Genomic DNA, 15141 nt, shown 5'->3' with positions numbered 1-15141 from the left:
TTGGCACTTAATCCAAAACTAATGAAGTCAATGGACAGGCTCTGGCTCAGAATTCTGGTGGATTAGATTGCTACATTACAAAACTTAATTGATTTTCTGACAAAAACGTGATACTTGTATCATGTAAATGAGCTCGTGTTTGTGTCTGTAACAACTTTAAATTAATTCTCCATAGTCTGTTTCAATTCTGATTTAGGCAGCTAGATATTATATACCTTGGGCACACAATGTCTTAGACTTCAGTTATACAGGTTAGATTCTGTGCTACTGACATCAGATAACGTTTTCTCTCTATTCACAAGCCATGTTATTTATTACTTGAAGAGAGCGCCCAAGTGGTAGGACTGAAACCAGGCATTAACTTACACGAAACTGTCTTATTGCTAGATGAGAAGTGTTGGGAAACAGCCAGTACTACAGCAGATGGTAAGATCAAAAAGTCCTGTTAAATAAATCTAAAAACTCTATTGTAAATGCATCTGAATGGAAATGAGACTAAATTTCTAGTGTATACAAGACTATTTATACTTAAGTTGGGATTTCAGATATTGGTTGTTAAAAATAAATAAAAACGTCAAACTGAAAAATGTATTTCAAATCACTGTTCCCACAAAGTTATATGCTTTGACACTAAACTTACCCACAGGAGGTCTAAGTCTCTCCAAGAACTGCTTGTCTTCAAGACTATATGCTGTAGAAATTACTTTGGCTCCTCTGTGTTGTGCTAACTGAATAGCTATTGTACCAAATGGCTGCAGGGAGAAAGTATATATGAGTTGACTTACCACCAGCATAATGAAATGGAGTTTTAAAGTAAGAGTTTTATTACAAGAGTAGTTCGAGAGTGATCACAGGACGACACCTTTAAACAGGTTTAATATGTTTGATGTCTTAATGAAATATAGTTGGACACATATTTCGGATAAACCAATGGAAGTCTTTTCACTAATGGGCTTTGGTTCAGGCTCTAGAAGATTAGCAAACTCCTTCCATAGGAGCTGTTGCTTGAATTCCAGCTCTAGTGTATAAAGTAGTACAAATGCAGCTGCAATTTCTAAGCACATCTGAAGAAAACAGGAAGCCTTTGGGTTTAGCTGCTACTTAAAGGATGATTTGTTCCCTAGAGTGGAGTTCCAATCACTATTTTCTATACATTTAAAAGCTCTATATACACTGTACATTGGTGGTTCTTTGCTCAAGTGAACCTAAACGGCTGCACCACCAATTAAAGAGGGCAAGTATTCAAAGCTGAACAACATATAAGAAAAACTGATAAGTGGTGATGGGGAAAGAGGTCAAACTTAACAACCTTCTTCCATCTACAGCTGAGGGATCAATATAAAGAGTATGTCAAAGTAGAGCAAAGCAAGAAGAAATTCCCTTTCTGCTCCCCACATAACATTGACAGGATGGTATAACTGGCCCAATATATTTATGGGTGCTCCTTTTATCCTTGTGAATCATCTACTGAAAGGAGAGTTGGTTAATCCTACATTCCTGGGTACATGCCTCTATAAAAATATATTACTTTGGCTGTTGATTAATTGCAGCTAACTCATGAAATTAACGTCAAAATTAATTGCAATTAATGACAGTTTTCACATTGATAAGCCATAGAATACCAGTTGACATGTAGAAAATATTTAGGATGTTTTTTCTACATTTTCAAATACGTTGATTTTGATTACAACACAGAATATAAAGTGTACAGTGCCCACTTACATTATTTTTGAATACAAGTATTTGCATTGTAAGTGATTAAAGAAACTGCATTTTTTGATTCACCTCAGACAAATAATGCAGTGCTATCTCATTAGTGTGAAAGTGCAATTTACAAATGCAGATTTTCTTGCTATATAGTGACATGCAAAATAAAATAATGTATAACTAGCACCTGCACATCCACTCAGTCCTACCTCTTATTCAGCCAATAAAAGTGAAACGTTAATGGGATATGCTGCCAGCTTCTTATTTACGATGCCACCTGAAAGAGAGAACGGGCATTTGCATGGCACTTTTGTAGCCAGCACTGCAAAGTGTTTACATGCCAAGATATGCAAAATATTCATATGCCCCTTCATGCTGTAACCATCACTCCAGAGTACATGCTTCCGTGCCGATAATGCTCATTAAAAAAATGCATTAATTAACTTTGTGATCAAACTCCTTGGTGGATAATTGCATGTTTCTTGCTGTTTTACCTGCATTTTGCTGTACGTTTCATGTTGTGACAGTCTCAGATGATGACCTCCCATGTTTGTTTTAAGAACATTTTCACTGTAGATCTGACAAAATGCAAAGAAGGTACCAGTGTGAGATTTCCAAAAAGACAACTATAACTCTTGTCTCAAGGTATAAGAATCGCAAGTGCCTTCCAAAATCTGAAACGGCTAAGGTGTGAAGCACGTCTTCAGAAGCCTTAAAAGAGCAACCTTCTGATATGGAAACTATAGAACCTGAGCCACCAAAACCAAAAGAAAATCATCTTTCTTCTGGTGGCCTGCAGATGATGAAAATGAACATGCATTGATCCAAACCTCTCTGCACACTTATTGAGCAGAAATCATCATCAGCACGGATTCATGTCCTCTGGAAGGGTGACCGAAGCATAAAGGGATATATGAATCTTTAGCACCTCTGGCACATAAGTATCTTGTGACACTGACTAAAACAATGCCATGGAAGTGCCTCTTCTGACTTTCAGATGACATTGTAAATGAGAAATGTGCAGCCTGTAAGCAAATTTAATTGTTGGAGCGACTGGCTGAATAAGGAGGACAGAACACACTTGTAAGACACAGTTTTATTTTTGAGTGCCATTTCTTTTTGTACATGATTCTGTATTTGTAAGTTCTCTTTTTCATGAAAAACAGATTGCACTACAATACTTGTATTAGATGAATTGAAAAACTTTTTATAACGCAAATATTTATAACCAAACATAAGAACAGTGAGCACTGTATACTCTATATTCTATGTTGTCATTAAAATTAAGATATTTGAAAATATAGAAAAACATCAAAATATTTAAATAAATGATATCCCATTATTGTTTAACAGCATGATTTAATCATGTAATTAATTGCAATTAAATGTTTTTAATTGCTTGACAGCCCTATAAATTACTATATTGAGTAGGAAATAATCTGTTCCCAAATTATTTCAAAGATGTGCCTTTAGGACATTCTTGTTACTTACACTTGCTCCATCCATTATTAGCACAGTTTTTCCAGGAGAAACATGGGAAAGGTAATGGAGGGCTGTGTATGCTCGTAGGCCATCACGAATGGTCCCTGCTGCTTCAACCCAAGGGACTTTTTCTGGTTTATGAACTGTGTAAGAAGAAGAAATAAACAGAGGGAAAGAAAGGAACAGGATTTGTAACGACTTAACCTTTTTCAGTAAAAAACAATTTTAACAATTGTTTTAATTGCTAGATCTTTAGTCATTTTCTATAAAAATAAAGAAAGAAAACAATGAATGACAGGTAAATTCCTCTAAATCAATTTTCCTCCATAACATAACAGTGGAATGTTGTTATATATATTATTATGTTGGCCAGAAGGATTCGTCCACAGAGTGGAGGACAGGCATTTGCATCTCTGAGGGACTGAGCATCTCATCTTTTCAGTACTCCTTGCCAGAGTTCAAATTCAAAATTTAAAAAAATAATTTTAAAAAAATTAGGAAAAATTTTAAGAGGGTCTCTGTACTACTTTCCACCCTGACAATCCAAATCCAGAAACAGAAAAAAGTGTAATCAGTATATTCCAGCTCATGTATTTATGGCTATCAAAATATTCTGCAACCTTATATTTTACAATTTAACATTATAATGTGCAACAAGATGTCGAAGAGATAGATGACAGCATAGCAATGCTTGGGGATTCTACCTTCTACCACTATTCTGCACCACAACATCATAAGTGTATGTACTTTTGTATTCCTGCCAGTGTAACAGAACAGAATCACTTTATACACTTGAAATTCCAGGTCTAGTGATATTTCATTCTAACATAGGTAATTAAAAAGGTTCAGGTGAGAATTTGAAACTGTAAGAGGAAGGTATCCCAATACAGATGGAATAGACTCTGGCATAGAACCAAGCAAGCGTCATCTGAGACCGTTCACAGTGTGTACAGAGAACTTGAACTTCCTTTTAAATATAAGGAACAAGAGATTGGAAATTCAGATAGCACAGCTTCCCCCGGCCCCAGTACTACTTGAACAAAAAGTGAGTTTTGTTTTATCCAAACAACTTTGTTGATCCACTAGAGGAGAATTCTAGGATTAGCTGAGAGTTCATGCAAGTCAGTTCATGACACTACATATAATAATCTATACAGGAAAGCACAGAGAATCTTAAAAAGGATTTCTTCTAGTAAGCATGTATAGTTCACCAGCACATCCATCTCACTTTTATATAACTCCTGATTTTGCTTAGCCTCTAGTTTTAAATGATAGAAACAAAAATTAACCTTTATTTTCAACATTCATAAACCTGTAACTATTATTTTACAATCATAAGTAATCATAACCAGCAGGGGATTCAATCTTAATGTGAGTTAACCTACATAACACACTCCTTGCTTACATCCGATACATAGGGATCAGGGAGACAATATTTTCCTCAGAATTATGTACACAGTTAAAGTGGAGAAAGGGTTTGGTGTCAGTATTAATGTATGTTTATATTATCCTACAAAGGAACCCCACCCCACAGCAGTTAAGGTTTGCTCCTCCAGGGATGGAATCAGAAGAAAATAAAGAAACAGGATACACTAAAATGTCAGTAAGATAGTAACAAAGAGGAAGCCGTGCTAGTCTATACACTATCAAAACAAAAAGCAGTCAAGTAGCACTTTAAAGACTAGCAAAATGGTTTATTAGGTGAGCTTTCGTGGGACAGACCCACTTCTTCAGACCATAGCCAGACCAGAACAGACTCAATATTTAAGGCACAGAGAACCAAAAACAGTAAGCAAGGAGGACAAATCAGAAAAAGAGAATCAAGGTGAGCAAATCAGAGAGTGGAGGGGTTGGGGGGAAGGTCAAGAATTAGATTGAGCCAAGTATGCAGACAAGCCCCTGTAGTAACTCAGAAAGTTCCCATCACGATTTAAACCACGTGTTAATGTGCCGAATTTGAATATAAAAGCCAGCTCGGCTGTTTCCTTTTCCTAAACAGTGCGATAATTCCTTTTCAGTAACACACATACTTTTAGGTCATTGACAGAATGCCCCATTCCATTAAAATGTTGACTAACTGGTTTGTGGATCTGGAGTGTTTTGATGTCTGTTTTATGCCCATTGACCCTTTGTCTAAGGGAGTTAGAAGTCTGTCCAATATACAAAGCATCTGGGCATTGTTGGCACATGATGGCATATATGATGTTAGTAGAGGAGCATGAGAAAGTGCCCATGATTCTGTGAGTAACCTGGTTAGGTCCAGTGATGGTATTTCCAGAGAAGATAGGTGGACAAAGCTGGCAGTGGACTTTGTTGCAGGGAAAGGTTCCAGGACTGGTATTCCTGGCGTATAGACTGTGGCTGTTAGTGAGGATCCTCATGAGGTTGGGAGGTTGTCTGTAGGAGAGAACAGGCATGTCACCCAGGGCCTTCTGGAGTGTGGCATCCTGATTAAGGATAGATTGTAGGTCTTTAATAATTCGTTGCAGTGGTGTGAGTTGGGGGCTGTAGGTGATGACCAGTGGTGTTCTGTTCTTGGCTTTTTTGGGCCGATCTTGGAGTAGCTGGTCTCTGGGTATTCGTCTGGCCCTGTCGATTTGTTTTTTCACTTCTCCTGGTGGGTAATTCAGGTTTATGAATATTTGGTAAAGTTCTTGTAGTTTTTGGTCTCTGTCAGTTGGATCAGAGCAAATGTGATTGTACCTAAGAGCTTGACTGTAAACAATGGATCTAGTCACGTGTGCAGGATGGAAACTAGAAGGGTCTAGATGAGTATAGCGATCAGTAGGTTTTCGGTACAGTGTGGTACTGATCAGGCCATCCTTGATTAGTACTGTAGTGTCCAGGAAATGTATCTCTTGCATGTTGTAATCAAGGCATAAGTTGATGGTGGGGTGTAGATTGTTAAAGTCTCTGGTCAATGGGCACAAAAAACAGACATCAAAACACTCCAGATCCACAAACCAGTTAGTCAACATTTTAATGGAATGGGGCATTCTGTCAATGACCTAAAGGTATGTGTGTTACTGAAGAGGAATTATCGCACCGTTTTGGAAAGAGAAACATCTGAGCTGGCTTTTATATTCAAATTCGGCACATTAACACATGGTTTAAATCGTGATGGGAACTTTCTGAGTCACTATAGGGGCTTGTCTGCATACTTGGCTCAATCTAATTCTTGACCTTCCCCCCCACCCCTCCACTCTCTGATTTGCTCACCTTGATTCTCTTTTTCTGATTTGTCCTCCTTGCTTACTGTTTTTGGTTCTCTGTGCCTTAAATATTGAGTCTGTTCTGGTCTGGCTATGGTCTGAAGAAGTGGGTCTGTCCCACGAAAGCTCACCTAATAAACCATTTTGCTAGTCTTTAAAGTGCTACTTGACTGCTTTTTGTCATTAAGATAGATACTGCAAACAAGTTCTTTAAGTAAACAGGCTCTGGTAGAGCAGGAATGGAACCCAAGTATTCCGATTTTCAGTTCAGTCACTATATACTAATCAAGGATGGTAAGGAAAGGCAAACAGTACCCAAACAAGGGAATGTTCATGTAACCTTTTCTCTGGGTTTCTGATCTTTGGAATTTGCCTTTCCCCCTTTGCTCTCTTCTATAAGCTTACATTCCGGGTGCTCCTTTGAGCCTAAGGCAACAATAAGTCAGGATCAGAGGTCAAGGCTAGGAGAGAAGGTAATAAACAAACCTGGAAGCTCTTGTTCAAATTGTTTTTCCATGGGGTAGATAGCATAAATCAATGGAAAGAGAAAAGTGAAGCAATAAGGGAAGTTAGGCAAAAAAAAAAAAAAAAAAGATGAGTCAGCTTGCGTAATTTAGTCAGAGCATAATATCATTGCTGTTGTTCAAAGAAAGCTTATGAGTTCATAATATTCAAGATTTCTGTGAATGGCAAAGTAGGCAGTAGAACACCTGAGTGCTATTATTATTCATAAACAGCAATTGTTTCAAACTACTGGCTGACTATAAAAAAAAGAAAAAAAAAACTTTAGATTTACATTTATAATAATTTTAAATATTTACAAGTGACACAATCTACTTACCCAAATAGTGCTCATGAACTAAAGCAACTTCACAGAGACCAGACTCCTCTGAATCCAGGGGCAGGATTCCTGGAAATTAGAAAACAAACAAACAAATCCCTGACAACCTTTAATTCAATGCAAGTGTATATTACAAATGAAATTTGTGGAGTATTCACAGCTGAACAATGAGTGCAGATTTGTCTACATAACAATTCCTCTCTATATAATGCAGTTGAAAGCATCACAGTCTGGATATTACAATGCGTTAAGTAAAGACCAATTAATCAATGGTTCCACATGCGGTCAAAACGGTACTCCAAATTATTTTTTTCCCTTGAGGATAAAGTGGTATTCTGCTGTTGGAACTTTAGTTCGTCGTCTGCTCATAAATGAGCTCATCTCACACTGTTCCCACGGTCTCTATCTGATTCTGTGGTGTGTCTGATGAGCGCTCGCTCCTTTTTTCCCCTCTACCTGAGTGCACTGGGCACTACAGGAAGAAGAGAGATCTCACATTACAGGCAGGCCCAAACAGGTCAGATGTTGAAGCATTGTGGACAGGGGGCAACAACATCAATTCAGTACAGGTTTCTACTGATGGATGGGTATCAATATTTAGTTTATATTCAGGAAGTTGTTTTCACATTAGCATTCAGCCATGGTGCATTTATATGCCTGTAGCTCACTATCAAGACACCTCTCTAATCAAATACTGATCAGGTTTAGTACCTGCCTAAACTCCTCCATGCACAATTCTAATTTCTTTAACAAAAGGCCAATCTGCCATTCTTGAACTTACAATTAACTATTGCTCTAAGGATAAAGATATCTTAGTACAATATTTTCTCTCTCTGTGTAATACAAACATCCTGATGTTTGTGGTATTACCTACTTAATCAAATTACGAAGAAAAAAGGAGAAAGTCCTTTTCCAAGTATAAACTCTTAGGCTATGTCTACATTAGAGAGTTTTACTGAAAAAATTAGCATTTTTTTGACAAAACCCAGGGAACTTCCACACTACAAATGTGGTCTGTCAACAGTAAATTGACAGAACATGGCATTTTTGCTGACAGCCTTGCCTCTCCCCCATGAAGCAGAATGCTTCTGTTGACGGAAAACAAGTGTGGACACACCAGGAGGCCCTGTCGACAGAACAGTCTTCCATGGCAACAGCCACCTGGTCCTGGGAGATGCCCTCTCCACCACAAGAACAGCTTGCCTCTGGCCAGTCTTAAAGCCACAGGGAGCCCTGGAAACCCCATGTCAGGAAGCTGAGAGCATGCATGCAGCACAGTAACAAGCTGTCCATGCACACGCCCTCAGAGCCACTTCCCAGCTATCTGTCATGGTCTGGGGAGACACCAGCAGCCCCACGACACCCTGGGGCCTTCAAGGGATCCACAGGAGGGGTCCAAGGAGCCGCCCAGGGCACCAAATGCTGGGCCCCTCATGGAATGGGCCCGAGATCAAGGACCTTCTCAGCCGTGAGCTGAGGAGGCCATCATACTCGATTCCTTGGCAAAGAGGAGAAATACCCCAGAATATACCTGGTGGCATGGGGCCACCCTGCCCAGACAACGGAAAAGTCCAGGCAAAGGTAAAGGAGCTATGCCAGGGATACAGCCAGGAGTTGGGGCAGGACTTTGCCGCAGCCCCACCATATCCGTACCTCCCCATGATCCTAGCCCCAACCCAGGCCAGATGGGGACCCACTCCCCTGCAGGGTCATGGCCCCCCCACTCCCTGTCCCAAGACCCTACCTGCTGTATATAGTTAAAGTGTATTGCACACTGTAAATAGTTTGTTATCACAAAGTTTATTTTCCACATTTATTTTTCTTTAAGTAAACTAGTTACATGAACTTCACCCCTGCATCCCTCTTTATCGGGGAGGGGCAGGGAGGAATGAGGGAGTGAAGAGGGGGTCAAAGCGGGCCAAGGGTAGGGCCGCAGGTCTGAGGCCCCTGGTGGGGGTGCCCTTGGGAGAAGCCCTCTCTCTCAGGGCTCCGCAGATCCACAGCCTGTCCTAATGGGCTTGGCAGATGGGGCTGTGCCTGGCTGTTCATAGCCGTGACAAGTGTCCACCCCGCAACTCTGGGAGGAAGGCCTCCCCCTTTCCCTCCACTATATTGAGGAAGGCACAGCATATCTCCATGACTTGTGACACTGTGCTCACCCACATCCGGCCAGGTCAGGAGGCACCTAAACCATGCCTTCAGGTCAAGGAACACTTTACTTTGTTCTATGCCTGGTTGAGCTGGGCGTTAAACAGTTTCCGGCTTGGGTCCAGGTGGCCAATGTAAGGCCTAGTGAGCTAGGGCACAACAGTGTAGGAGGCATCCTCCACCACGCACAATGGAATGTCCACATCCCCAACCACCAGCTCCTATGGGGGACATAGGTGCCCGCCTCCATCCTTCGGCACAGACTGGAGTTGCAGAACATGCAGGCTTTGTGCACCCGGCCAGACCACCTGACATATACACTGAAGAACTGTCTCTGGTGGTTGGTCAGGGTCTGCAGCACCATGGAGTGATATCCCTTGATGTTTATGCACTGGGCCCCACTGTGGTCCAGGGCACAGATAGGGATGTGGGTCCTGTCAATGGCCCCGAAGCAGGTGGCGAATCCCAGGGGAGTGAATCCAGCCACAACCATGTCCATGTCTGTGATGTGGACAATCCTCTGCAGCAGGAGTGTGTTGATGGTTGTCACTACCTGCAAGGGGAGGAGACCAATCAGAGATGTGAGGGACTGAGGGTGTTCCTGGGCCCCTGTGGGCTCCCCGGCCCTTCCTGGGCTCTCCAGGTGCCCTCTTCCTTCCCTCCTCCCCCCCACCAAGGCTGGCCCTCCAGCAGAGGCTCTGTGTGAGGGTGGGATGGCACAGCACATTCCCTTGGGGACAGGGACAAGGCTTCTCCTCTTCCCCAACCCCACCCCTCACATCCCCAACTCTGATCCCCAAGGACAGCCCTTGGGTGGCACACCCCCGCCCCGCCATGCAGGACCTGCAGCCTAAGAGTGCTTTACCTGCATGAGGATGGCCCCGACAGTGGACTTCCCCATGCTGAACTTGTTCCTGACAGAGTGGTAGCTGTCCGGAGTGGTGAGCTTCCAAAGAGTGATGGTGACACGATTCTCCACGGGGATGGCGGGCTACAGACAGGTGTCCTCTCTCTGGAGGGTGGTGGTGAGCCAGGTACAGAGCTCTAGGAAGGTATCTTTCTGCATGCAGAAGTTTTGGAGCCACTGCTGGTTGTCCCACTGCCCCATGGTCCTAACAGTCAAAACAGGTGGTGTAGCTCCACACCCACCTGGTCCCCAGAGAAGTGGGTGCAGGTGGGCCCGTGTGGCAGCCATGGTGTGCTTAATTCCAGTGTCAGGCTCATCTCTGCTGGAGGAGGTAAAGGACAGCCATCGTCAGGGTAAGAAGCAGCTGTGCACGGGTCTAGTGCAAGCCTGGGGGCTGCTCTGGTACCATGGCTATCGGGAAAGCACAAACTCTCACAGAGAGCATGTGAGCCCCACAATGGCTATATTGTCCCTCCATGAGGCAGACAAGCCCCAAAATGGGCAGGAAATGTTTGTTTGTGGGAGGGTCCTTTAAAGATGCACCTGGCTGGGGCTCCCAGAAGGGCTTGCCTTCCATGAGACCCTGTCTGATGTGGTTTCATGGCCTGTTCCATTAAGAAAGTGGCTGGGCAATCTAGCTGTGCTGTCAACAGAGTGGACTGACAGAGGGATCCGCTTTGCTGTGTGAACATGACCTGTTGACAGATGTTTCGTTGGAAGATCGCTAGCTTATGTGAAAAAATTAGAAAAATAATGACAGTTCTCACATAGATTGGGAAGCATAGGCCCAAGAAGATAAAGACTTCCCGGGCTATGGTTACACTACAGCAATCTATTGACCAACAAAACTTCTCTTGACAAAAAGTGGCTACACACAAAAGCCAATCAGAAGGGTGTGCTGCTCTGTCGACAGAGCAGCCGGACTGCTTGGCTGCTCTCCTGACAAAACAGGCACCTGGAAGCACAGAAGATAGGGCTGCTCATTGTTCTGGATGCCCTGTCTGTCAAGAGAGGGCCCCCCGCCAGAGTGTCCCTACAACTTTTTTGTTTACAGAATCTGTCAGAATTTTTGTTGACAGAATCTGTATGCCTCATGGCTGCCAGTGAAAATGCTGAGTTTCGTCAAGAAACTGTCAACAAAACGCATTTTGTGTATGAATTTTTCCACTAGTTTTGCTGTCGAAACTGGGGTTTTGTCAGCAAAACTTGCTAGTGTAACTGTAGCTTTGGAGAAAGGATAAAAGGCAGCAAGAGGGGCAGCCTTGGTTTATTCCACTGCCTCTTTGTTTCAAGGGAAGGCTGCAGGTCCCTGCTCCCGCATTTAGACAAGGTGGTAGGAAGCACCATTGCTGCTACTTCATACTGCAATTCTTTGGCAGGCACCACTGGCCTAGAGATGGAAGATGTGTCATACATATGCCCATGAGTTGCCTCTTGCATTTGGACAGCAATAGTTATATGTTTGTTATAGGCCTGAACCAAAACCCAGTGGAACCAATGGAAAAAAAATCCCACTGACCATAATGGTCTTTGAATTAGGTTCTGTCGCAAGGCTTCTCAATTTATTTTGACCCACATACCAAAAAAATATTGGAAACGTCATCCCAGAACCCACCAAACGTCACAATCATTTGCTGGCAAGGCCTGGGGGATTTGGGTCAAGGGATGATTTTTTTTTTTGGGCTCTTTTGTATGAGCAGATCAAGAACACTTGAAAGCCATTGCCATAATACATTGACAATGCAAAAGGCAGAGTTAGTCCTGTGTGATGAAATATGCATTTCTTTTTACTGGACAATGATAAAGTGTTCATGTTTATTACATGGGCAATGTAAAATTTATGATACCAATCAATTTATTCACATACTTTCAAGAATTTGGTTTTGTAAATAACATGAGCGATAACTAAATGTTGTCACTTGTCAACCAAGTTTTTGTTTTTTTTTTCTGAAAATGTGCTTTAGGACAACTGCTGAATAATACTATGTGAGACTACAGAATATTTGTCCTAGTGAAAATAAGTCTACAGAAGCATTTTTATCCTCCTGTTACATTTGTTCTTCTGCACTCTGGGTAAGGATGAAAAAAGAAAAAGGAATTGAACTACGAAATGAATATAAAAATACTGTATGTGCAATATCAAGCATTCACATATTGATTATTTGCGCATTCAGTTACAACAGGATGGCTGGAAGGAAGTACTGAAATTTGAAATGTCTGAAATAAGTTTTGTTTTTGGGTTAATGATACCAACTATTTAACAATCAGTGTGATATTCACTAGATTTCTACTAATGATGAACAGGATACAAGTGTATTTAAAGCAGGACAAATAAAGCTTTTAAGAGTAAGATGACTTTTCTCATCAGTCAGATCCTGAATGGGCTTCAGAATGGGGCATAACAGAAAGAATGGGGTCTCATAAAAGAAGGCATGCTTGGCCCACAGCTTCACAACTATTCCTGTTCTAACAAAAAAAGGATTAGATATCAAAAACAGACATTTTATACAAAGGGGAATCTCAACCATTTTGAATATAAGATTTAAAAAAGGGTTCAGGGAGACTGATGACTCTTATTATGGTGTGATAATCAATTGTATTCTTACCGGGTATGCTTATAATTATACATAGGCCATGGCCCTTTTTGCAACCTTTACCCATGGGTGGTGGTCAGCAAATGAACAGCAAGACTAGTCTTTTTTTCGAATTCAGTAAAAAATCTCAATAATTCAAGAGCCGCAATTAATGTAAATACAAGATGGTCCTTAATAAATAACATCAAACCACACTTTTTGTAGCCCCATTTTAAAAGCAGCAAACACAATTATTTGTAGTGGGATACGTGTTTACTATAGGATGTTCACAAACTTTTTACATATTCTCTTGAAGTTGCATTTTTTGTTGTTGGCGAATTTCTCTTTGAAAATGAGACATTAAGGGAGCCCAGTCAAGCTTGATATCAATGTGAAGGATTGGGTCTACTTAGTTTGAAATTCTCTGTTTTCATCTTCAATTTTCCTCTTTTTTGAAGCCATTTCAACCCCACTTTTATTATGTCAATTTTATAGTATGTTTAATTTCATGTTTTTTAAATGCATGTTGCCCTTCACAGCAGGAATGCTGCAAGCTTCCTTTTCCTTTTCAAAATCAAGACTATTAGGAAGATGATTAAAACACAGATGCACTGCCCATATTAAAGGGGGAGTTATCCAACATTTCGAGATAACATGCAATTTGCTATTTAGATATGAATTGTTCATTTTGGGGGTTTTAGACATTCAGTTATCGAAAATAGGATTTTTTTTTTTTAAACTTTGCAAATATAGCATTGCGCGCCACGAAGAAGTCCTTAAAGAGCCGCATGCAGCTCTGGAGCCCCATGTTACAGACCCCTGCTCCTGGAAGTAGTTCCAATGAACTCAATAGTATTTATTGTAAAGTTAATGACCTATTTATCAATAAGAGCTACAGTATCAAGCCCTTACCATTTATTATATTGTAAATTTTAGTAAGAAATACACATTGGCACCACATATTAAGACTTAAGTAGCTTTGGATCATTCTAGTAATAAAATTATGATAATTTTTTAAAAGACCGTTCAATTTTATTACGAAAGCAACACTACAGGTAAGCAAACTTATGCAAAATCCACCATCCTTAAAATTCCTTACTTGTTAAGTATGGATAAGCAAATTACAATGGCAATTTGGAAATATTAATCTAAGCTATTGTTTAGGGAAGATGTTTCACAAGTGGACTTCATACTGTTGGGCATTGTTAGTACGGGATGCATACATTTAGAGATTTGTTTTAAAAGGGAAAATCAAAAGACTTCAGTATTTGAAAAGAAAATTAAAGTTTCAAGTACATTTCTTGAGTGTAAAACTGGTTCTGTTTATATTTGTAATAACCAGTAAACAGGAATTTTGAAAGATATAAAACAAAAAGTGTTTTCCTCTTTCTAGATATAGGTAAAAACAACAGGCTTGATTTTACTATCTTGGACGTCAGTTTCATACCAGCATAACTCTACTGTTGTCAACTGAGTTACTCCAGACATACATCAGCATAAGAAGAGTCAAGTCTTTGATGTTATCCACACCACTTTAGTAACTATTCAGTGCTTAATCTGACCATTGCAAATCTCTCCTAACAGTACTTTTCACCTTTATTTCACCCCCACGCCCCAAATGATTGGGTGCAGTTATGCTTCATGAATTGGAACACAAAGTCAGTAAAAACACCTATAATGTAAGAAAGGATTTAACACACATGACCCCAACTTGGTGATATATTTAATCACCTAAGCAGTTGCGCTGAAGTCGGTGGGACTATCCAACCACTCATTATTAACCAGTTCAAAAAATAACTAGTAACCACTGATGGACATGAATTTATCTAGCCAGGATGGGCACAGCTGGTGCCCCTAACCTCTGTTTGCCAGAAGCTGGGAATGGGCAACACAGGATGCATCGCTTGGTATCAGGCACTGGCTCTTATCAGAAGACAGGATACTAGGCTAAATGGACCTTTGGTTGGACCTAATATGGCCATTTTTATGTGCATAATATTTTTGGGATCAGAGCCAAAATAGCTGCAAGACATTCTGCAATAAATAATGTTTTTAATTTCTTAGGCAGACCTAACTTTTTTTTTTAAACAAATTGTACATTACTGCATCACTTCTGAAAGCATGAGAATTGTTTAATATTGTTTAAAAACTAAATATGGAAAATTTGCACACATTTTATTTCACTAAATCTGAAATTAGTGATGGAAAGGGGCTTGCAAAATTCATGAAATACTGAAAAAGATTTTCAAGTGATTTAGGACTTTTGACTTG

General features: G+C 40.6%; 1 protein-coding gene across 4 annotated transcripts in view; it reads right to left on the bottom strand.

Moving 5' to 3' along the window:
* CRYZL1 (crystallin zeta like 1) overlaps positions 1–15141 on the bottom strand; it is a 37633-nt gene that overhangs the window by 12607 nt on the left and 9885 nt on the right. For all 4 annotated transcript variants that reach the window (XM_074996570.1, XM_074996552.1, XM_074996561.1 and 1 more), the window contains 3 exons: positions 7243–7311; positions 3199–3332; positions 641–752 (listed from right to left, as the gene is read on the bottom strand). In XM_074996570.1, coding sequence (XP_074852671.1) covers positions 641–752; positions 3199–3332; positions 7243–7311 — 315 coding nt within the window. The remainder of the gene's footprint in view (positions 1–640; positions 753–3198; positions 3333–7242; positions 7312–15141) is intronic.

Source organism: Carettochelys insculpta, chromosome 1 (genome assembly GCF_033958435.1).
Source record: "Carettochelys insculpta isolate YL-2023 chromosome 1, ASM3395843v1, whole genome shotgun sequence".
In the NCBI taxonomy this organism is placed as follows: Eukaryota; Metazoa; Chordata; order Testudines; family Carettochelyidae; genus Carettochelys; species Carettochelys insculpta.
The sequence above is the reverse complement of the archived record's forward strand: the minus strand, read 5'-3'. Positions and strand labels throughout refer to the sequence as shown.